The 22,041-nt window shown below is 47.9% G+C and overlaps 1 protein-coding gene across 2 annotated transcripts in view; it reads right to left on the reverse strand.

The window, feature by feature from the left end:
- LRP4 (LDL receptor related protein 4) overlaps nucleotides 1–7,950 on the reverse strand; it is a 60,358-nt gene extending 52,408 nt beyond the window's left edge. The window contains exon 1 of one of the 2 annotated variants that reach the window (XM_030829273.1): nucleotides 7,662–7,950. In XM_030829273.1, the coding sequence (XP_030685133.1) occupies nucleotides 7,662–7,713 (52 nt within the window). In that variant the 5' untranslated portion in view covers nucleotides 7,714–7,950. The remainder of the gene's footprint in view (nucleotides 1–7,661) is intronic. The other variant, XM_030829274.1, reaches the window with a different exon arrangement.
- Between the last annotated feature and the right edge of the window lie 14,091 nt (nucleotides 7,951–22,041).

Below are 22,041 nucleotides of genomic sequence, written 5' to 3' on the forward strand. Positions count from 1 at the left end.
AGGGTTTCTCCACATTGACCAGGCTGGTGTCAAACTCCTGGCCTCAAGTGATCCACCTGTCTCGGCCTCCCAAAGCACTGGGATTACAGGCATGAGCCACCACACCCAGCAGATCTTTGTCTAATTTATCACCAACTAATTCTGAGGAGCCAAGGACAGGAGAGGAATCCAGAAACTAAAGTACAGAGCAATTAAGAAATGGATTAGTTTCCACTTTTGTAAATCAGGAGTAATAACAGTATCTATTTCATAGGGTTGCTGGGAGGTCTAAATGAAATAATACATATGAGGTTCATACTAGACAGCTGTTATTGTTTTTCTTGTTATTTGTACTAATCCCATTATCTTCATCTGGATATGTCCTCTCTCAACCTAGTAATGTAGCCAGTGCCAGGCTGTCTTTGTATAGATCCTCAAAATTCTACCTGCCCTACCTGGAAGCTGTCAACAGATTTCACAGATCCAACAGGGCTCAAACATGGCTGTGCTCTGTGAAGTGCTGCTCAAAATACTGCTTTCCTTTTCTCCTACATCCCAAATCAGAAGGTCCACACAGTAACAAACCACATTTGTTTATGGCTGCTCAGGGAGCAACAAACCACATTTTTCTGGAAGCCTTTTAAAGTCTCTCTCTTCTCCTGAGCCCATGAGTTCAAGGCTACAGTGAGCTATGATCATGCCACTGCACTCCAGCCTTGGCAATAGAGTGAGACCCTGTCTCCAAAAAAAAAAAAAAAAAAAGTAAATAAAAATAAAGTCTCTCTCACTCAAAAAGCACCTGAGAAGTAATTCCTCATGCATTGAGACTCCCTGAGAAGGAGATGTCTGAAAACAGAGGAGGGGTCAATCCAAGATGAAATATAGACCTTCCCAACCTAGATCTTCTGGGAGAGCCTGGAATCCTGGCTCAGTTACTCACTACTTGTATGACAGGAAACTGCTCTGAGCCTGTTTCCCAACTGTAAGATGGGAATCTTTTTTTTTTTTGAGACGGAGCGGAGTCTCGCTCTGTCGCTCAGCCTGGAGTGCAATGGCACAATCTTGGCTCACTGCAACCTCTGCCTCCCAGGTTCAAGTGATTCTCCCGCCTCAGCCTCAGCCTCCTGAGTAGCTGAGACTACAGGCATGTACCACCACATCAGCTAATTTTTTTTTTTTTTTTTGGTGACGGAGTCTCGCTCTGTCACCCAGGCTGGAGTGCAGTGGCACAATCTCGGCTCACTGCAAGCTCCGCCTCCCGGGTTCACGCCATTCTCCTGCCTCAGCCTCTCCGAGTAGCTGGGACTACAGGCGCCCGCCACCACGCCCGGCTAATTTTTTGTATTTTTAGTAGAGACGGGGTTTCACCATGGTCTCGATCTCCTGACCTCGCCTCGGTGATCCGGCCCCTCCGCCCATCAGCTTTTTTTTTTTTGACTGTTCGGCTGACTCCTGCCCGCCTCCCGGCCTCCCAAAGTGCTGGGATTACAGGCGTTAGCCACCACACCTGGCCAGTGTAAGACAGGAATCTAATGTTACCTACCTCATAAGGATACTGTGAGGAATAAATATGATATCATATATTAAATGCTTATCACAGTACCAGGGACACAGCAAAGCTCTCAAAAATACTAACTGCTCCAGAAATATATTTGGATTTTTTAGATATACCAGTTTGTAAATCCACATGTCCCACAATTTGCAAAAATTGTCATTGGAGGAGATCACTCCTAGAAGAGCAGAAACTCTCATTTGGGGAAGATGCATTGCAGAGTTGCTGGCTTTTATTGGCTCTCCGGCCTGTAGTTGAAACTTCTTGTTTAAACTGCCCGTGGAGGGAGGGTGCAAAGCCTGGGGCTCCCCTTTCCTATTTGCTAGGTTTGTGGATGTCATAACCTGGCCTCTCCACTTGGTTAGAAGGAGCTACAGTCAACTCAGCAGAGAAGCTGTCTCTTGTCCTCATCCATGCGCGTGGTTGCAGGCCACTACCCCTCCCCACCTCCCCCAAGGCGTGACAGGAAGTGGAGCTGCCGAGCTTGGTGAGATCCCTGGAGGCACTTACAACCTTGCAGCTTCTTTATTTCACATGCTAATCAGGTGTCTCTCCTGAGACCCTTCCCTGTACCTGCTCTGCCCTACACCCAGACAGAGGGAGGGTCCCTCTCCCGCGAAAAGGCACTGCCTGGAGCCAGGAGCTTCCCGGCTCCAGAAAACCTCCAGTGATAAATTATGCAGCAGCACCTCTGTGTCACTGCCTCTCAGCCAGATGGGAGGTTTGCTCCCAGTCTTTTGTTTCCGGCTCTGCTTGCCGCTCTGATCCTCAGCTCTGCACAGAGGTGAGGGGGAGCTCCCACAGGCCAAGCCAGGGCTTGCAGCAAGTCCCAGCCAGGCTTTCCCCAGTTGGGTCCCAGGCAGCGCCCCTCCCCTCATTCGAACCTGAATGATGGGGGAGTCCTATTCCGCATGGGGAAACAGGGTGTCAGGGAGCGCTAACGGCCAGTCCGCTCATCTGTGAGCAAGGATGGGAATGCCTACGAGCAGTGAAAGAATGAAGTCTGCTCGGATGGGCCTAAGAGGCGCCCAAGGGCACCTAGGATGTTTGCTTCTTGCTAAATCAAAAATGTACAACAGAAAATGGAGTCAGACAACCAGGAAGCTAGAGAATCGGCTCTTTTTAACAGCTGCTCTTGGTTACGGTTAACTTTCCGCAGCTCCCAAAAAATCACATCACTGGCACCAATTTAAAAAAGAAGAAACAAAAGAGACAACAGGGGTCAAACTTTGAGGTGGAGGAGCTGGGGGTTGGGGGCCATTCGGGGCTGGAGACCCACATCAATTAGGCCTGCACACTGACAGGCTTCCTGATTGAAAATAGTAGCTGCGAAGGCTCCACAACAGCCCAGCTCCCAAACTGGGGCAATCACTACCTTATGAGCTCCGGAGCCTGACTCCTTTCTCAGGCCAGTGGGAGGGAGGGCTTGGAATTCTAAACTGTTCCAGCTACAAGAGTCCCTGGCCAGCCCCTCTCACCCCATGTCACAGGAATCTTAGCGGGAGAAGTTGCTAGGCTGCATCCCTGACCACTTAAGAAGGGAAGCTCTCAGAGGAAAAGCTCCATTTCCCCAGACCTCTCTCAGGAGAACTAAGGCAACGTGAGTTCCCCTAGACTGATGTTATAGCTTAGCAGACTTCTTTTCTACGAGCGAGCACAAGTGGGAACGATGCTTCGGTTCTATCACGTTTTCAAGGGGAGAAAGAAGGGGCAGATCTTTAAAAGAGACAAGCAAAACCACCAGCTGCAATGAATGAAGGACCAAGTCTCAATTTTAGCACAGAACACGGTGGCATAATTATTTACCTGGTTCCCATGCTGTAAAGCCAAGAATCATCTCCGATCCACTTACATGACTTTGCTTACAGCTAACTTTTATCAAGCTCTATAGTAACACAGTAGTTGCCAAGCTCTGTGCTGCATAGTTTGAACATGCTATTATCTCATGTAAGTTTTATGATATTCCTATGTGATACTCTATTACTACTTCCCTTCCCTTACCCTACCCACCTTTGCAGGTAACAACCCTGAGGTTCAGGGAGATTTTGCACAGGGTCACCAAGAATTGCCAGGTCTGTGGTCAAACCCAGGTCTGTGGGTGCTTCTTAATGACTGAGCTTCATATACAGTGATTATATTAATGCTTGACATATGTGTGTTTGCTGAATGAATGAACAAGTGAATGGGTGTGGAGCCTAGTTTGAGGAACGCTCCCGATTGTACGAGGAACTCATTCCTGCCAGCTCTAAGCTGGAGTGAGAGTGACAAGCCCATGCGGTCATCAGAACTATTTATAAGGTCAAACTCAGGCTCTGCCAGCTAACCAGTCAGCACTGAGTCTTCCCTGGGACACTGAATCCTCACAGGCTGAGGAGGGGAGGAGGGCTTCCGCTGCTGAAGATGAGATGGCAGTCCAGACACAGTCTGGGGCCCAGATGCCCCATGTCCAGGCAACTGTGACAAAACTCGTGGCTAAGCTGCATCAAGGAATGTAGAGAGACCATGGCTGGAACAGGCTAACAGACCTAGTCAACCAAGGGCACAGACTGTCTCATAATCTTACCCAATGATAAAAAAGAAAAGATTACTTCTTAAAGTAGTCCCTGAAATTCTGTTCCTATTCAGGAACCCCCAGTATTTTTTTTTTTCTTTAAAGGGGCAGCAACATAAACAATTTCTCCTATTTTCCTTCTAACAGTTAAGACTGGCAGTTAATCAGTAGAAAGAGTGAGCGAAGAGCTATAAAACACCCTGTCCTCTGTGACCTCCTGTGTTCTTTACTGGCCCAGAAGATGGACATACCCAACGTGCTCTGTATCAGACATGGCCAGACTTGGTTCCCTTGCACCTGTCATTCTTAATACCACGTGCCAGTCCAAAAGATGTTATCTGATATTCATCAGGGTACAGAAGAGGAAATCCAAAATCAGTGACAAGCCAAGTATGTTTCACAAGCCCAACAGATCAGGGACAAGGTCACTCAAGCACCATGACAACCATGGTCACGACAACAGCGAGATGGAAAGGAGACCAGCCTCAGCTCAATTGCTCTGCACTTATATTCAGATACAACTTTCTATCTACCCAAGCATGCCTAGGCAGAAGTTTTAACATTTCCCTTACCTGGATGCGAGCTCCAGAACAAACACACTTTCCACTATTCCAATGGTTGTCATCCATGCCCTTACTTCAAACTTCAGGATGAAAATCACTCAGCACTATTACCAGCCATCAAGTTTCCTTCCAAAATCTTTAAGGCTGGAGAGTTATGTGGGCTGAGTCCAAACCAATAGGCTCTAGGAAAAGCCCAAAGGACTAGCAGCATCCAAATAAGCACCTTAAACTTTATTTATTTATTGAGATAGAGTCTCACTCTGTCGCCCAGGCTAGAGTGCAGGGGAGCGATCTTGGCTCATTGCAACTTCTGCCTCCCAGGTTCAGGCAATTCTCCTGCCTCACCCGTTCGAGTAGCTGGGACTACAGGCATGCGCCACTGTGCCTGGCTAATTTTTGTATTTTTAGTAGAGATGGGGTTTTGCCATGTCGGCCAGGCTGGTGTTGAACTCCTGACCTGAAGTGATCCGCTAGTCTCAGCCTTCCAAAGTCACCTTAAACTTTAGTGTCTTTAATTCATTCCTTGCTGAGGTCAGGTCTGCCTAATGGATCTATTACTACATTTATCACAACTGCTGTCTCTCTGAGCCCCTGGAATTGAGTGTCAGTCCAAAAGATGTTGTGTTGGTGGTATTTTTGGTTGGTATTTTTGCTTGTGCTGGTTTCAGGCTCTGAAACTGCTCAGTCTCACTGGTGAACTGTGAATCTGACCTCCCAGACCTCTAAGGATGGCTCAGTATCAGGCCAGGTGATGTGTATACCTTCACCCCACTGCCTACCCTTACAAACATGTGCACAGAAAGCTTCCCATGCTTAGACGTTTCTATTAAACTTTTTTCCTTAAAAAGAAACCTGGGCCGGACACAGTGGCTCACACCTGTAATACCAGCACTTTGGGAGGCCGAGGCAGGTGGATCGCTTGAGCCCAGGAGTTGGAGACCAGCCTTGGCAACATGGTGAAACCCCATCTCTAGAAAAAAATACAAAAATCTGTAGGGTGTGGTGGTGCATGCCTGTAGTCCCAGTTACTCAGGAGGCTGAGATGACAAGATCACTTGAGCTTGGGAGGTCGAGGCTGTAGTGAGCTATGATTGCCCCACTGCACTCCAGCCTGGGCAACAGAGTGAGACACCCTCTCCAAGAAAAAAAAGAGAAAGAAACCTAAAAGAGTTACCACGAATCCTCCCATTCTTTTTCTGTGAAACATTAGATATACGCAATTCTCTCTCCCCATTCTCACCCCCTCCTCTAAGTACATGTAATATTTGCAGCGTTGACAGCTCTGGAGCAGTAAAATCTTCTTGGCCAGTCTCAGCCCGGAACCTTCCAGCTCCCCCTTCCCTAGGGCAGAAGGCGACAATCTCCTCTCTGGCTTTGTTGGTATCCGTTTTAACCCTAATTTTTTTTTTTTTTTTTTTTTTTTTCCCAGTGCCTTGCCATTTCCCTTGATCTTTTTCAAAACTTCCTCCAGGGGGCCGAGAGGAAAGTTCCATCCCCTTCCCTTGCAACCCGAAGGGGGAAACCCCCCAAAAAGCAAAGCTGTCCCTTTAAGGGGCCCATGTGGTGGGAAGTACAGCTACATTCCTACCCCAGTAGGGCCGCTGTCCCAACACGCCAAAGAGGCTACAAATAACCTTCCAGGAGAGAGCCTGGGAGGGGAGAGCGCAGAGCGGAGCGGAACGTGGGCCGGCCAGGCCACCGCTCTTCGGGGAGAAAGAGCTCAGTCCGCGCTAGAGAGAACGCGGAAAAAGCCCCTGAAAACCCACAGGTAGTTTAAATAAGAGACACGAAAACTCTGTTTTGGATTTGGGAGGTAATTTAAAGCGAGTGCCCAGACATCTCCACGCCCTGCCAGGCAAGTTCCGAAATCTGCACTGACTTTTTCCACACGAGCTGTCCTACGTGAAAGAAAGAACCGGTGCAAGACCAGGCAGGGTCTGCAGACCCCTCCATTCTGAGCCCCAGCTCCCTTCATCGGGGCTGCGAGGAAAATGGGGGGACTCGGAACTCCCGCCACGATGAATAGCGATGGATGAATAGGGCTGGGGTTCAAAGATCAAAGTTCTTTGATCTCTGGGCACAAACTAGAGAAAGCTGCTCAGTCGCCGGGTGCACGCAGGGTCGTTAAGAGGCCGCGGAGAGGCAGATTCCATCGGAGCCCCGGTCACACACGACAGGGGGTACGGGCACCAAGGAGTCCTGCTGCAGCCGTCCAGCTCCCCCGAGGGCCGGGACCCCGCCGCGAGGGCCGGGCGGCTGCCTTCTCGGGTTCAGGGTTACCCGCCCCCTGCCCCCCTACCCCGGCCAGGGCAGAGCTGCGGGAGCCTTCCAGCACTTTCTTCCCTATATTCCTCCTCGGCCCCCTTTCCAACCACCTCCCCTGGGGACGATCCAGGGCTGGAAGCTGACTGGCCGCAGCCAAGAGAGGGACCCCGAAACACCGCCGAGGGGAGACGCTGCCCGCAAACAGCGCCCCAGAGCCCCCTTGGTGGGAGGGAGCAAGACCTGGAGTCCGGGATCGTTCTCCCAGTAGAGGAATCCCGGTGCCCAAGTACCAGACTCCACCGGGGCCTCTCTCCGCAACCCGCCCGAGCCCCCAGCCCCAGGAGGGAGGGCTATTTACAGTTTATGGGTTTAGCGACCCTCCTCGCCCGCCTCCCTTTCTTCGCACGCATTCATTCGCACCAGGGACACAGAGCCCCCGTCCTAACCTGAAAGGGAAGCAGCCCCCGCTCTTGAAAGAGCAGCGAGGGAGGGCGAGCGAACGAACGCCCCGGACCTTACCCGCACCCCGGCCCAGACCCGAGCCCGCGGGAGCGCCTCCGCTGATGCCCCCGCTCGGACTGCTGGAGCCGCGGCGGCTCCGGGTCCTCTCCCCTGCACGCAGCCCCAGGGCCACGGCTAGGAGCAAGGGCGAGGGGGGTCTCAGGCCCCGGCCCGCGCCGTCCGGGTCCCGGGAGGCGAGTCCTGCAGCGGCCGGACCCAGGGACAAACTTTCCCGGCGGGCGCCGCTTACCGTGTGCGCAGAGCAGGGCGCCAAGCAGCAGCGCGCCCCACCGCCGCCTCATGGTGCCGCCCGCGCCGCCCGCCCGGGGTCCCGCCGGCTCCCGCGGGACGGCGCGGCGGAGAAGCCCGCGGAGGGTCCCCGAGGGGGAAGCGTCCCGGGTGCACGGCGGCCTGCGCGCCCCGCAAGTCGCCCTCGGGCCGCCGCCGCCTCCAGTGCTGCCAGAGCCGCCGCTGCCCCGCCAGGGGACCGGGAGGGGGTGTCCCGGGCCCGGCCGCCCCGCCCCCCGCGCCGCAGCCCCCGCCACCGCCACCGCGCCTGGGCCCGCCCCCAGCGCCGGCCCGGCCCCTTCCCGCCCTCGGCCCCTGCTCCCCGGTCCCCCGACCCCACCCGCCGGCGCCTCCTGCGCGGGGCCCCGCTCCTCCTCAGGCCGCCCCCACATTCCTGGCCCGAGAGAGAGCCCCCTCCCTGTCCCTATTACTACTGCTTAAATTTCCCTAACTTTAAAAAAAAAAAAAAATTATCCTAGCAGCAAGTCTCGCCCCCGCTCACTCCAGCTCTATGCTTCAGACGAGCACCTGAGCTGACCCAAGTCGCCTGGACGTGACCCCGTCCCCCCCCCTCCACCGGCCCCAAGTCCAGACTTTATTGATGTCTCCGAATGCGCAAGGCTTGCGGATGCATAATCCTCTTGGGTCTTTATTGACATCAAACAAGGGACATCAGGGGGCCTGCAGTGCTGTATCTCAACTGGCGTTCTCACTGTCAAAATTCCTTTTCGGAGATTTTCTTCTCCCTCGCCTCCCCCGGTCTAGGCAGCGTCGTTCTAGGGCTAAATAATTCACCGCCCCCCCCTTTTCATTCACTCGTTTCCTGAGGTGGTTGTCTGGGTCCTGTTGCTCCAGCTCAGACGCCCAGATTCGGCCCATACAGACTTAGTTCCTCCTTCTGTCTTTGTAAATCACTGTTGTTAGCCTCTTCACCTTCTTTGACTTTCTGATCCCGACAAGGAAGGGAGGGGGTCAGGAAAGAAGTCCTCAATGGCAGCTGCACTCCCACAAAGCCCTCAGCCTCCTTCCAGCCCCAGTCTGTAGGTCCTTCCCTCAGATTTAACTTTTGATTTACTGCATAAAATCATAAACTTGTCTCTAGTCTTCCTTCCTTTTGTGGTCTACTCTCTCTAATGCATATTAATAATACGGGTTAATTTCACCACCTTCCATTTTTCCAGGTTGAATCTTGTTTTGTTCCTTTTGCCCAAATGCCAACTTTCTGATGGCCCAGTATATCGTGTTTTTTTTCCCTCCCAGCTGATATGCCAGCATTTCCTGGCCTTGGATGGTTATGGATTTCATTAACTCACTTTCCTCACCAGTAAATAGAGTCAGGAAGACCCAAATGCCCCCTGTTAGCTGAGGGGAAAGTGATTTGGCATAGTGCAAAGTGGTTATTAGATTTCTCCAAATGGATACAGTGACATTTCATCCTTGCTTGTTTTTTTTCAGTACTTTCACTTCAAATCACCATCTTTTACCAAAGCTAACATGAGCCATACTTTGCGACAGCAACAACAACATAAAAGATGTAAGGTGTTAACTCCTTGTTAGGCAGTAGTTTTCTATATCGTTTTGCCTGAAATTTTTACCCAGATGCAATGTGGTTGAACTAGCATCACCATGGCAACTATTACTGAGGCATTTTTCTGGGTGTGTGGTTCTTCTTGCTGACTGAAGGCGGCAGTAGAGTCAGGTCAGGCTTACATGATCTTGGGGCCAGGAAAGACGGTCAACATTTCTGGCCTCGATCAGTTACCACAGCCTAAAATCCAAGGAGAAAAAAACGTAAAAAGTAGAGGCTGATTCCCCAGCATCCTCCTTCCCACCTCTCATTTCCTAATGCAGGTTTGGTTGGTCTCAGGGTTTCATATATGTTGCTTATGAAGACTTGCTTTTTTTTTTTTTTTTTTTTCTTTTTTGAGAGGGAGTTTTGCTCTTGTTGCCCAGGCTGGAGTGCAATGGCGCCATCTCTGCTCACTGCAACCTCCACCTCCCGGGTTCAAGTGATTCTCCTGCCTCAGCCTCCCGAGTAGAGTAGCTGGGATTACAGGCATGCGCCACCATGTCCGGCTAATGTATTTTTCGTAGAGACAGAGTTTCTCCATGTTGGTCAGGCTGGTCTTGAACTCCTGACCTCAGGTGATCCACCCGCCTTGGCCTCCAAAAGTGCTGGGATTATAGGCGTGAGCCACTGTGCCTGGCCGAAGACTTGCTTTTAAATCTGTTGGGAAAGACCTTGGGATTCTGGAGACCATATTTTTTTTCCAGCTGAAAACTAGGGACATGTGGTAGAGTACAGTTGTCCCAAAAAAATCCAGGATAGGCGGTCCCCATACTTTCAATGTCAGGGGATTAAGAAGTTATAAACAGTTTCCACTCTGTATGCAAAGGACAGGTTCCTTTCCAGAGGCATGATTTGTGTTGTTTTTATGGAATTGGAGAAGAAACGAGAGGCGGGCTGTCCCTGTCTGACTCAGCTTGAGAGACTGTTTCCTATGTGCATCCCAAGTCCTTCTCCACGGTTCAGCACAGTTCTGGCGCACAGAGTCATCCCTGGCTGCTGTGAGTCACTGGGGATATCAATGGGTAAGAAACTAGCTTCGTGCATAGTCCCTGTCTGGGTCACCCCCTAGGGTGAGTTAAGTCTTGGCTGTCAGAGACTGCTCTTGTGCCAGGAGTACTAAGCCATATTTATTTTTACCAGTCCTCTCAGACTTTCTTGTGTGGAGTGAGAGATCCTGAAAAGCATGCCAGAATGGGCTGTTTGTCTCCCTTTCACTGTCCTCTGGGACCTGCCCCTAGAAAAGTTGTAGGGGACTGCCAATTCCAGAGGGGTCTCAGAAACACCACCCCTTTCCTTCCTCTTTCTAGAACAGCCCAGGGGGCTGAATTTCCAAGATCAGAATATTTCCCTGAATTAGACCATCACTAATGGTCTTTTCAAAGGAAACACAGGGAGTGCTACGGAAACAAGACAGAGGTGGGCACTATTTTGATCCAACTGGGTTGGTAGAATTCTCTTATAACCCGGGAATCATTCAACAACCTGAATTTCTATATGTAATTCTTCTGCAAGAGAATAAGGCCTGAAGTTTCACACTTCAACACAGTGGTTCTCAACCACAGGTGAATTGGCAGGCATGGGGCAACATCTAAAGACTTTCTTTCTTCTTTCTTTCTTTCTTTCTTTCTTTCTTTCTTTCTTCCTTCCTTCCTTCCTTCCTTCCTTCCTTTCCTCCTCCTTCCCTCCCTTTCTCTCTTTCTTTTCTTCTTCCATTTTATTTTATTTTGTTTTATGTTATTGAGATGTAGTCTTACTCTGTCGCCCAGGCTGGAGTGCAGTGGTGCGATGTTGGCTTACTGCAACCTCTGCCTCCCGGCTTCAAGCGATTCTCCTGCCTCAGCCTCCTGAGTAGCTGGCATTACAGGCATGCACCACCATGCCTGACAAATTTTTGCATTTTTAGTAGAGATGGGGTTTCACCATGTTGACCAGGCTGGTCTCAAACTCCTGACATCAGGTAATCTGCCCACCTCGGCCTTCCAAAGTGCTGGGATTACAGATGTGAGCCACCATGCTTTTTCTTTTAGAGACATGGTCTCACTGTTACCAAGGCTGGAGTGCAGTGGCTATTCACAGGCACAACTACAGCACACTGCTGCTTTGAACTCCTGGCCTCAAGTGATCCTCCTGCCTCAGCCTCCCAAGTAGTTCGAACTACAGGTGTGCACCACCGCACCCGGCAATTTTGGGGAGTTGATGTTACCAACATCTAATGAATAGAGGCCAAAGATGGTGCTTAACTTCCTACAGTGAGTAGGGCATCCCCCACAACAAAGAATTATCCATCCCAAAATGTTAATAGTGCCAAGGTTGAGAAACTGCTTTAAAAGATTAAAAACATGAGACTGCAAAGAATTACTCTATCCTATTTCCAGAATCACCTTCTTGTTGAAGGCAATGTGAATGGAGATAAGTTTTTGTTGTTGTTGTTGTTGTTTTGTTTTGTTTTGTTTTTTGTTTTTTGAGACAGAGTCTCACTCTGGGCCCCAGGTTGGCCTGATCTCAGCTCACTGCAATCTCCGCCTCTGGGCCCCAGGTTGGCCATCTCAGCTCACTGCAACCTCCACCTCCTGGGTTCAAGGAATTCTTGTGCCTCAGCCTCTCGAGTAGCTGGGATTACAGGCGTGTGACACCACACCTGGCTAATTTTTTTTTTTTTATTTTTAGTAGAGACGGGGTTTCACTATGTTGTCCAGGCTGGTCTCCATTGATCCGCTCGCCTTGGCTTCCCAAAGTGCTGGGATTACAGGCGTGAACCACTGTGCCCGGCCAGTTCTTAAAACTTTAGAAAAGAAAGTACAACTAAGGGGGACTAATAGAATCCTATACCTATTTGCTTTACAGAGGCTTAATTTCAGGATTCGCTTACTCAGTAACTACTTATAAAGGGTATATTATTCGCCAGGGACTCTGAGGCAATGATGAACAAATAAATATATTGGGTCCCTGGAACTTACAGTCTGATGGTTGCAAGTTTGCAGAGGCATTTAAAAAATGCTCCCACAAATGAATTTGAAGTTACAAATGTTAGAGGCTTTGAGGGAAAAGTACAGGGTTCTATGAAAGGAAAGACTGGACTTAGGTTTGAGGGTTGGAGGAGGGCCTGCCAGAGGCACTGACACCTAAGCTGAGTAAAAGCCATCAGGCTAGGAGTGGATGAGGCCTTCCAGGCAGAAGGAACAGTGTGTGCAAAGGCCTCGAGCCAGGAAAGACCTCATAGGATGTAAGGAAAAGTTTTACTAACTTTCAGCAACAGGTTTGCTTTTATCTAGGTTCAGGGGGCTACAAATGAAGACCAGAAACAGTGAAAGCGTGAAAGCCTGAAAGAATAGTGTCATTTGCATTTCTGTGCTTTTTTAAATTGCAAACCCTCAAAACCGCCATTTCTTTTCCTTTTTTTTCTTTTTTTTGAGACGGAGCTTCACTCTGTTGCCAGGTTGGAGTGCAGTGGCGCGATCTTGGCTCACTGCAACCTCCACCTCCTGGGTTCAAGTGAGTCTCCTGCCTCAGCAGCCTGAGTAGCTGGGACTACAGGCGCGCACCACCACGCCCAGCTAATTTTTGTTGTATTTTTTTTTTTTTTGGGGGCGGAGTCTCGCTTTCTTGCCCAGGCTGGAGTGCCGTGGTGTGATCTCCGCTCACTGCAAGCTCCGCCTCCCGGGTTCACGCCATTCTCCTGCCTCAGCCTCCCGAGTAGCTGGGACCACAGGTGCCCGCCACCACGCCCGGCTAATTTTTTTTGTATTTTTAGTAGAGACGGGGTTTCACCATGTTGGCCAGGATGGTGTCGATCTCTTGACCTTGTGATCCGCCTGCCTCGGCCTCCCAGAGTGTTGGGATTACAGGCGTGAGCCCCGTGCCCGGCCCCACCATCATTTCTAGAATATTTTTCATGTTCCAGCTCAGCAGTGGTTCTCCAGGTGGGATCGGGGGCATGTGGCTGATTCAGAGCCCTGGCCTAACTTGGGGCACACCCTGATAGGTGGGGCTTTCTGGCCCATTTTCATCTCCTAGAAGCCTGATAGTCACACACCTGGCACATATAAATAGAATCTCTGCAGCAAATAGCTCAGTATATCTTGCTTCTTTAACAGTAAAGATATATTCAGAATGTTGGGGTAAACAGATCAATGAATAAATGCTCATTTGATAACAAATATGAATGAAGCATCTATGTAAATGGCCTCTCTGTTTTCACACTTGCCCCTTTATAATTTGTTCTCTGCACAGCAACCAGAGTGACTTTTTAAAAAATATAACTCATGGTCTGGCACAGTGGCTCATGCCTGTAATCCTACTACTTTGGGAGGCCAAGGTGGGAGGATTGGTTGAGTCCAGGAGTTCAAGACCAGCCTGGACAACATGGTGAAACCTCATCTCTACCAAAAAAAAAAAAAAAAAAAACCACAAAAAAATACAAAAAATTAGCCAGGCGTGGTGACATGTACCTGTAGTCTCAGCTACTCAGGAAGCTGAGGTGAGAGAATCACCTGAGCCCAGGAAGTTGAGGCTACAGTGAGCCATGATCTCGCTACTGCACTCTAGCCTGGGTGACAGAGCAAAACCCTGTCTCAAAAAATAAAATAAACATAAAAATAAAACTCAGATCATGGCTTAAAATTTTCCAATGCCTTCCTGTTGCACTTAGAATAAAATTCTTACTTCTCATGTGACCTTCAAGGTCTTTCATAACCTGACATCTGCTTACTTCTTTTTTTTTTTTTTTTTTTTTCTGAGACAAAGTCTTGCTCTGTTGCCCAGGCTGGAGTGCAATGGTGCGATCTTGGCTCACTGCAACCTCCGCCTCCCGAGTTCAAACAATTCTGTTGCCTCAGGCTCCCGAGTAGCTGGGATTACAGATGCGCACCACCATGCCCAAATAATTTTTGTATTTTTAGTAGAGACAGGGCCTCGCCATGTTGGCCAGTGCTGGGATTACAGGCGTGAGCTACCCAGCCCGGCCCTGCTTATTTCTTTGACCACTTTCCACACTGGTGGAAGGTGAAAGGACTGGCTCCCTTTCAGTTCTGCAACTTGCCATTCTTTCTGTACTACAACTTGTGCATGTGGTGTCTCCTCTACTTCAAATGCTGTTCCCCTAGGCCAGGTGCGGTGGCTCATGCCTGTAATCCCAGCACGTTGGGAGGCCGAGGTGGGTGGATCACTTGAGGCCGGGAGTCCAAGACCAGCCTGGCCAACATGGTGAAACCCCGCCTCTACTAAAAACACAAAAATTAGCCAGGGGTGGTGACGTGCACCTGTAATTCCAGCTACTTGGGAGGCTGAGGCAGGAGTCTCAGCTACTCGGGAGGCTGAGGCAGGAGAATCACATGAGCCTGGGAGACGGAGGTTGCAGTGGGCCCAGATCTTGCCACTGCCTCCAGCCTGGGCAACAGAAGGAGGGAGACTCTGTCTAAAAAAAAAAAAAAAGAAGTCGAATGCTGTTCATCTAGACTCTTCCTGTGACTGGTCTCAGCTCAATATCATGACCTCAGAGAAGCTTCACCTTCAGAGATGTCTCACCTTATCACCCTAAAGTTGCCTCATTCTCACTTACTGCCTTTATCCTATTTTATTTTCTCCACAGGGTTTATCATTCTTTGAAATAATCTTGTTTGTTGTTGTGTATTTATATTTGTCTATCTGATCACTATTAGATGAACTCCAGTGGAGCAGGGATTTTTTTTTTAATTCTCCAGCACCTATGAATAGTGCCTAACACATATTGCTCAATAAATTTTTGGTAAATGAATGAAAAGCAGACAGTCAGCTAGGGCCAGGGAAATACAAAGATGAATAAGATAAGGTCCATAGGGCCAGGTGTGGTGGCTCACGCCTGTAATCTCAGCAATTTGGGAGGCCAAACTGGGAGGATGACTTGAGGCCAGGAGTTTGAGACCAGCTTAGGCAAGAGAATGAGATCCCATCTCTGCAAAAAAAAAAAAAAGAAAAAAAATAGCCAGACGTGGTGGTGCGTGTCTGTTGTTCCAGATACTCAGGAGGCTGAAATGGGAGGATGGCTTGAGCTGGGAGCATTGAGGCTGCATTGAGCTGTGATCATGCCACTGCACTTCAGCCTGGGCAACAGAGGGAGACCCTGTCTCAAAAAAAAAAAAAAAAGATAGGCTTCGTAACTTTAAGAAGCTCAGAATCTAGAGGAGAGGAAGACTTTAAGAGTAATGATAGTGCGATAGATGTAATGTATAAAGGACTGTGGAAACAGAGAAGCGAGGACCTTTAAATTTGGAGTAGCTGGGCATTAAAGGTGGGGGAAATTTCACCATGTAAGTAAAGGAAAAAATGAGGAGGGGGCACATATTCCAGATGGAAGAAATGGCATCAACAAAGGCATTTGAAAGTGGCTGCCATGTTTGGAAAATGATCAATACTCTTGTGTGGCTAGCAGAACATCGGGTGATTAAGGAAAGCAGAGAGGGGACCTTTTTTTTTTTTTTTTTTGAGACGGAGTCTTGCTCTGTCGCCCAGGCTGGAGTGCAGTGGCACAGTCTCAGCTCTCTGCAACCTCTGCTTCCCAGGTTCAAGCAATTCTCCTGCCTCAGCCTCCTGAGTAGCTAGGACTACAGGCATGCGCCACCACGCCCGGCTAATTTTTGTGTTTTTAGTATAGATGGGGTTTCGCTATGTTGGCCAGGCTGGTCTCGAACTCCTGACCTCAAGCAATCTGCCCAAGAGAGGGGACCTCTCAATAACCAACTATTACTGAAAATTGTTTCTGAATTAAATGCCGTTTATATTTTTTATATCTGTTTATTCAATGAGCAGTGACAGAGTTTCTACAAACTACAAGGGAGGGATTGTACTATTTTTAAAATTCATCTTTCTATTCTTTTTATACCTTTGACTCTAGACAAATGATACTTTTCCCAGGAGAGAGATGGGCTAGGTAGTAGGGTTACATCTGGTTTTACTTTTTTAAAATTATTTTTATTTTTTTAGAGATATGCTTTCACTATGTTGCCCAGGCTGGAGAGCAGGGGCTATTCACAGGTGCAATAACAGCAAACTATAGCCTCGAACTCCTGGCCTTAAGTGATCCTCCTGCCTCAGTCCCCTGAGTAACTGGGACTATAGGTGTGCATTAATGCACTTATTTTAAAAAACTGAAATCTAAAATCTCTGTCTCCTAAGAGACTTAAGAAAAGCTGAATAAATTAACTTAAATATTCTTAAGAAAATATTCCCCAAAGAGCAAAACAATTACAATGTCAGAACAGAGCCTAAATTCTATCTAGTCTAAGTTTATGCCTCTGATGGTGCCTCTAAGTGGATTTGTCAGGGTTGTCCTTTGATGTCCCCCTCAAAACAACAGTACCATAACATACTAGATTCCAGTTGCCCTTAAGGACTATATGGAACTATCATCAATGGACTTATCTAAACCCATTTTGAAGCTGTGTGGATATTCATTCTTTTTGATAAGCTCCTGTGTCCCCACCCAAATCTCGACTTGAACTCTATCTCCCAGAATTCCCACATGTTGTGGGAGGGACCCAGGGGGAGGTAATTGAATCATGGGGGCTGGTCTTTCCCATGCTATTCTTGTGATAGTGAATAAGTCTCACAAGATCTAATGGGTTTATCAGGAGTTTCCGCTTTTGCTTCCTCCTCATTTTTCTCTTGCCGCCATCATGTAAGAAGCGCCTTTTGCCTCCTGCCACAATTCTGAGGCCTCCCCAGCCAGGTGGAACTGTAAGTCCAATTAAACCTCTTTTTGTTCCCAGTTTCAGGTATGTCTTTATCAGCAGCATGAAAACAAACTAATACAGTAAATTGGTACCAGTAGAGTGAGGCATTGCTGAAAAGATACCTGAAAATGTGGAAGCAACTTTGGAACTGGGTAACAGGCAGAGGTTGGAACAGTTTGGAGGGCTCAGAAGAAGACAGGAAAATGTGGGAAAGTTTGGAGCCTCCTAGAGACCTGTTGAATGGCTTTGACAAAAATGCTGATAGTGATGTGAACCATGAGGTCCAGGCTAAGGTGGTCTCAGATGCAGATGAGAAACTTGTTGGGAACTGGAGCAAAGATGACTCTTGTTATGTTTTAGCAAAGAGACTGGAGGCATTTTGCCCCTGCCCTAGAGATTTGTGGAACTTTGAACTTGAGAGATATGATTTAGGATATCTGGCGGAAGAAATTTCTAAGCAGCAAAGCATTTAACGGGTGACTTGGGTGTGTTAAAAGTATTCCATTTTAAAAGGGAAACAGAGCATAAAAGTTCAGAAAATTTGCAGCCTGACAATGAAGTAGAAAAGACAAACCCATTTTTTGAGGAGAAATTCAAGCCGGCTGCAGAAATTTGCATAAGTAGCAAAGAGCTTAATGTTAATCCTCAAGACCATGGGGCAAATGTCTCCAGGCCATGTCAGAGACCTTTATAGCAGCACCTCCCATCACAGGCCCAGAGGCCCAGGAGGAAAAAGTGGTTTTGTGGGCTGGGCCCAGGGTCCCCATGCTGTGTGCAGTCTAGGGACTTGGTGCTCTGTGTCCCAGCTGCTCCAGCCATGGCTGAAAGGGGCTAACATAGAGCTTGGGCTGTGGCTTCAGAGGGTGGAAGCCACAAGCCTTGGCAGCTTCCACATGGTGTTGAGCCTGTGGGTACACAGAAGTCAAGAATTAAGGTTTGGGAACCTCTGCCTAGATTTCAGAAGATGTATGGAAATGCCTGGATGCCCAAGCAAGTTTGCTGCAGAAGTGGGGCCCTCATAGAAAACCTCTGCTAGGGCAGTGCAGAAGGAAAATGTGGGGTCAGAGCCCCCACACAGAGTCCCTACTGGGGCACTGCCTAGTGGAGCTGTGAGAAGAGTGCCACCGTCCTCCAGACCCCAGAATAGTAGATCCACTGGCAGCTTGCATTGTGTGCTTGGAAAAGCTGCAGACACTCAACACCAATCAATGAAAGCAGCCAGGATGGAGGCTGTACCCTGCAAAGCCACAGGGGCAGAGCTGCCCAAGACCATGGGAATCTACCTTTTGCATCAGTATGACCTGGATGTGAGACCTGCAGTCAAAGGAGATCATTTTGGAGCTTTAAAATTTGACTGCCCCACTGGATTTTGGACTTGCATGGATGCTGTAACTTGTTTTGGCCAATTTCTCCCATTTGGAATGGCTGTATTTACCCAATACCTGTACCCCCATTACATCCAGGAAATAACTAGCTTGCTTTCGATTTTATAAGTTCATAGGCAGAAGGGACTTGCCTTGTCTCAGATAAGACTTTGGACTGTGGACTTTTGGGTTAATGCTGAAATAAGTTAAGACTTTGGGGGACTGTTGGGAAGGCATAATTGGTTTTGAAATGTGAGGACATGAGATCTGGAGGGGCCAGAGGCAGAATGATATGGTTTGGCTGTGTCCCCACCCAAATCTCAACTTGAATTTTATCTCCCAGAATTCCCACGTGTTGTGGGAGGGACCCAGGGGGAGGTAATTGAATCATGGGGGCTGGTCTTTCCCATGCTATTGTCTTGATAGTCAATAAGTCTCATGAGATCTGATGGGTTTATCAGGAGTTTCCACTTTTGCTTCCTCCTCATTTTTCTCTTGCCGCCACCATGTAAGAAGTGCCTTTTGCCTCCTGCCATGATTCTGAGGCCTCCCCAGGCATGTGGAACTGCAAATCCAATTAAACCTCTTTTTGTTCCCAGTTTCAGATTTGTCTTTATCAGCATCATGAAAATGAATGAATACAGACTTTTGACAAATACTTCTTCTGTCTTTCTGGGTAGTGGAAATATTATAACAGCAAATAAAACATGTTCCCTGGCTATGAACAATTCTCAGTCCAAGAGGAGCAACACCCAGGCAAATAAGTAAGTAAAGAATATGATAAATGCTAAAATACAGCTACATATCAGGTGCTAACTGGCTCCTTGGGAAATTGGATAAGGTTTCATGGGTGTGGTGACATTAAACCTAGGTCGTTTTTGTTTTTGTTTTTGTTTGAGACAGATGTGACTCTGTCACCCAGGATGGAGTGCAGTGGTACAATCACAGCTCACTGCAACCTCCACCTCCCCAGCTGAAACAATCCTCCTGCCTCAGCCTCCTGAGTAGCTGGGGCTACAGGTGCATGCCACCACACCTGGCTAATTTTTCTATTTTTGGCAGAGATGGGGTTTTGCCATTTTGCCCAGGCTGGTCTTGAACTCCTAAGCTCAAGCCATCGATCTGCCTTGGCCTCCCAAGTGCTGGGATTACAGGCATGAGCCACTGCGCCTGGCCGTAACCTAGGTTTTAAAGGATGTGTAGTTTACTAGGCAGAAAATATGGTAGAGGTACATTCTAGACAGAAAGCTTACGCCAAAGCAAAGGGTGTGAAAGAGCCCAATATGTTGGGGGATATTGAGTAGGAAAGCGTGGCTGTATGTGTAAGTTTGTAGAGAAGAGTGAGTGGCGAGATGGCTGGAAGGAGAGATTGGTACCAAGCTGTGAAAGGATTTATATGTCTGCATGTGAAGTGTTGCTTCTTCCTAGTAATGGTGAGTCAGCAGCAACACCTTTTTTTTTTTTTTTTTAATGTAGATATGGTGTCTCACTATGTTGATCAGACTGATCTCAAACTCCTGTCCTTAAGTGATCCCCCCACCTCAGCCTCCCAAAATGCTGGGATTACAGGTGTGAGTCATTGTGCCTTGCCTAGCAACACTTTTTAAGTAAGGAAGTAACATGGTCAAATTTGAACTTTAGAATAACATACTCTTGTGACAATGTAGAGGATGATTCGGGGGAGAAAGAAAAAATAGACACAGTGATTCCAGCTTCTTGTCCTAAGCTTCTGAAATTTGGGAACTCCCAGTTCATATGTTAAATTTGATATCTAGCACATTCTCTCATCCTTCTGAACTAATTCTGTTATGTACACGAAGCATTCTCTCTGAACACTTTGTTGTTAGTTGCTTTTTTCCTGGGAATTTGTTTGTTTGAGACAGGGTCTCACTCTGTTACCCAGGCTGAAATGCAGTGGCATGATCATGGCTCACTGCAGCCTTGAACTCTTGGGCTCAAGTTATCCTCCCATCTCAGCCTCCCGAGTATCTGGGATTTTGGCGTGTGTCATCATACCTGGCTAGTTTTTAATTTATTTTAATTATTTATTTTTAAAAATATTTTTTGTAGAGATGGGTCTCATTATGTTGTCCAGGCTGGTCTCAAACTCCTGGGCTAAAGCAATCCTCTTGCCTTGGCCTCCCAAAGTCCTGGACTATAGGCATGAGCCACCATGCCTAGTCTGGGCACTTTTTTTTTTTTTTTGAGACGGAGTCTTGCTCTGTCACCCAGGCTGGAGTGCAGTGGCACGATCTCAGCTCACTGCAGCCTCTGCCTCCCAGGTTCAATCGATTCTTGTGCCTCAGCCTCCCAAGTAGCTTGGATTACAGGTGCCCACCACCACACCTGGCTAATTTTTGTATTTTTAGTAGAGACAGGGTTTCACCATGTTGGCCAGGCTGGTCTTGAACTCCTGACCTCAGGTGATCTGCCCACCTTGGCCTCCCGAAGTGCTGGGATTACAGGCATGAGCCACTGCGCCCGGCCAGTCTGGGCATTTTATACATGTTTATTTAGGTGTAGGAAGGATTTGCCAGTGCTTTCTGATTGACTTTTAATGTCTTTCTCAATGATGCCTTTTGTTTTTCTGGCCATTTTGGGGTTTTTGGTTTTGGTTTTTTTTTTGTTGTTTTTTTTTGAGATAAGGTCTCGCTCCAGGTTGGAGTGCAGTGGCATGATCACCCCAGGCTCAGCTGATCCTCTCACCTCAGCCTCCTGAGCAGCTGGGATTAAAGGCGTGAGCCACCACACTTGGCCACCTTTTTCTTTAATAAATATTTTTAATGAATTGATTGCCATGAGGTACCCATAAATCCTATTGAGTGGTTATCTTTGTTTTCTAAACTTCTAATCTAGAGGGAAACAAATTCATTTAACAGACGTTTATTGTATAACTGATTTCTTCAGGCACTGCACATGGTCCCAGAAATTTAAAGATGAATGAAGACTGTCTCTGCCCTCATGGAACTCACAATCTAGTAGGAAGAATTTTTTAAAAAGACATAAATGGTTATAAAAGTGCATACTAGCTGGGTGCGGTGGCTCACGCCTGTAATCCCAGCACTTTGGGAGGCTGAGGCAGGCGGATCACCTGAGGTCAGGAGTTCGAGAGCAGCCTGGCCAAAACGGAGAAACCCCGTCTCTACAAAAATTACAAAATCAGCCAGGTGCGGTGCGCATGCCTGTAATCCCAGCTACTTGGGAGGCTGAGGCAGGAAAATCTTTTGAACCCGGGAGGCAGAGGTTGCAGTGAGCCGAGATCATGCCACTGCAGTCCGGCCTGGGTGAAAGAGCGAGTCTCTGTCTCAAAAAAAAAAAAAAAAAAAAAGTGCATAGTCTAGGACAGAAGAAGGCATAACTAATTTTTGTGGGCTATCAACAATCAGTAAATCATCCCCCCTTTCAAACTATATGAGTGTGCAATCTGCAACTCTTATTGCAGCATTTGAAAACATAGAATAACAAGAAAGTACAGTCCATAATTACCTTTGAACTTCAGTTCAATTTAAGCCATAGCCCCTTAACTAGTTTCTTATAATGCATTAGTTATTCTTAACTGCCCAAGAGTTTGTGAACATTTCTTTTCTTTACAAATTACTCCAAAGCTCTGGTCTATTGGCTTTTGGCAGTACAAAATGACCTTCTATAAATAGCATTTTTAATTGAAACATATGAATCCCAGACAGGGGCATCACACTTAGT

This window comes from Nomascus leucogenys, chromosome 15 (genome assembly GCF_006542625.1).
Source record: "Nomascus leucogenys isolate Asia chromosome 15, Asia_NLE_v1, whole genome shotgun sequence".
In the NCBI taxonomy this organism is placed as follows: domain Eukaryota; kingdom Metazoa; phylum Chordata; class Mammalia; order Primates; family Hylobatidae; genus Nomascus; species Nomascus leucogenys.